The sequence below is a fragment of the Triticum urartu genome, chromosome 6A, assembly GCF_056163025.1.
Source record: "Triticum urartu cultivar PI428250 chromosome 6A, HENAU_Tu73, whole genome shotgun sequence".
Taxonomy (NCBI): domain Eukaryota; kingdom Viridiplantae; phylum Streptophyta; class Magnoliopsida; order Poales; family Poaceae; genus Triticum; species Triticum urartu.
This window is the reverse complement of record NC_141878.1, coordinates 562,407,930-562,409,390: the sequence shown is the minus strand read 5'-3', so window position 1 is coordinate 562,409,390 and position 1,461 is coordinate 562,407,930. Positions and strand designations below refer to the sequence as shown.

Sequence of the window (1,461 nt, the reverse complement as noted above, 5' to 3'; positions counted from 1 at the left end):
CATACAACATCTAGTCCGTTGTCTTGTCAATTTCTTGTTTTTCTCCTGCTTCTTTAGTTTGCACACACAATTTCATCTGCATGGGTGATGAACAATTCATAGATACATGTTTATTCTTGATTGTTGATGCAGTTGTTTAGATAAATATTTCAAGAGGGTAAATTTATATTGTTAATTCGCATATACTCCCTCTGCAAGGAAATATAACAACTTTTGGTTCACTGCTTTAGTGATTTCTTTACAGAGGGAGTACTTGTTTAGTTTAAATTGTTCATGCACTTGTTGACATAAACTTTCAATAGCGCCAGAATTCCTATACTATCTGCCGTCATATTCATCTCGGCTTTTGTTATCATGTTATTGTCATGCTTCATGTCTTATACTGGTTTCATCAATTACAGACCTTCGGCATGGCGTTTGAGAATGATTATGGTGCTAGGGCAGATGGAAATACCGAAATTTGTGTGAAGTACACGAACAAGGCTAGCTGTGTTGAGTACTGTATTGGCAGATTCAAATACTGGCTGCGGAACGACGACCAGAAGATAGTTGCACTAGAGTGGAGTACACCTGGCCTCGTTGTCCGACACAGATGGCGGCCGTGGTCCAGTTATGCGTTGGCATCTACGTCCTCGTGTACCACATAAGCGTTGCTGATGAGCACTGCGGCCTGCTTGCCACCTTCCTGCTCGACGAGGAGTACACCTTTGTTGGGGTGGACATCGAGAATGACAAGAAAAAACTCAAGCATGTTGGTCTGGTGGTACAAAACTTTGTGGATATCCAGAATATGTGGAGAGTGCCTGATCCAGTGATGATTAAGCCAAAGTATGGGTTGGCTCACTACGCTGGTTCCATCATCCACCACAGCTACAACAAGATGAAGGACGTTCTCAGAGAAGATGACCACCATATATGGGCAGAAGCGCCCTTGCCCTTGAAGAACATCTATTATGCTTCCATGGATGCGTATGCCAGCCACGACGTATACAGGCGGTTGGTGAACTTCCAGAAGGGGTTCGAGAGTCAGCGCCAACATCTCGCCAAACCATCCAGGCGATCAAAGAAGTCCGGAAGGAAGAATGAATCAACATAAAATGTTTCTTCTATTTATCTAGCTAATAGTCTGTAAACTTTATTATACTGCTAGTAAGTCGTAAGTTCAAATTTCCTGCGAGTTGAATCATCCTTTATTCTAGCTGTCTTGCCTAATTTGATCCACGTTCACGAGATATTATACTTAAGACGTTTATTTTGTTTCGGTTTCTCTAGCTATGATACAGAATGCGATAGCCATTTTTACCGAAAGATTATTTCAGATTTATAATGAATACACAGAATGCGATAGCCATTTTTTCCAAAAGATTATTTCAGATTTATAATGAATACTGTTCTCAACTAGGTTTGAATAGAGAAAATTTATTTTTTAATTTCATAGAGAAAGTTCATTTTTTTAATCAA

General features: G+C 40.0%; 1 protein-coding gene across 1 annotated transcript; it reads left to right on the top strand.

Annotated features, from left to right (window-relative positions):
* The first annotated feature begins 592 nt into the window (after nucleotides 1–592).
* Nucleotides 593–1,096, top strand: LOC147966335 (uncharacterized). Its single transcript, XM_087530791.1, has one exon. It carries the CDS (start codon nucleotides 593–595, stop codon nucleotides 1,094–1,096), a length of 504 nt encoding a protein of 167 aa, XP_087386917.1.
* Nucleotides 1,097–1,461: the final 365 nt, after the last annotated feature.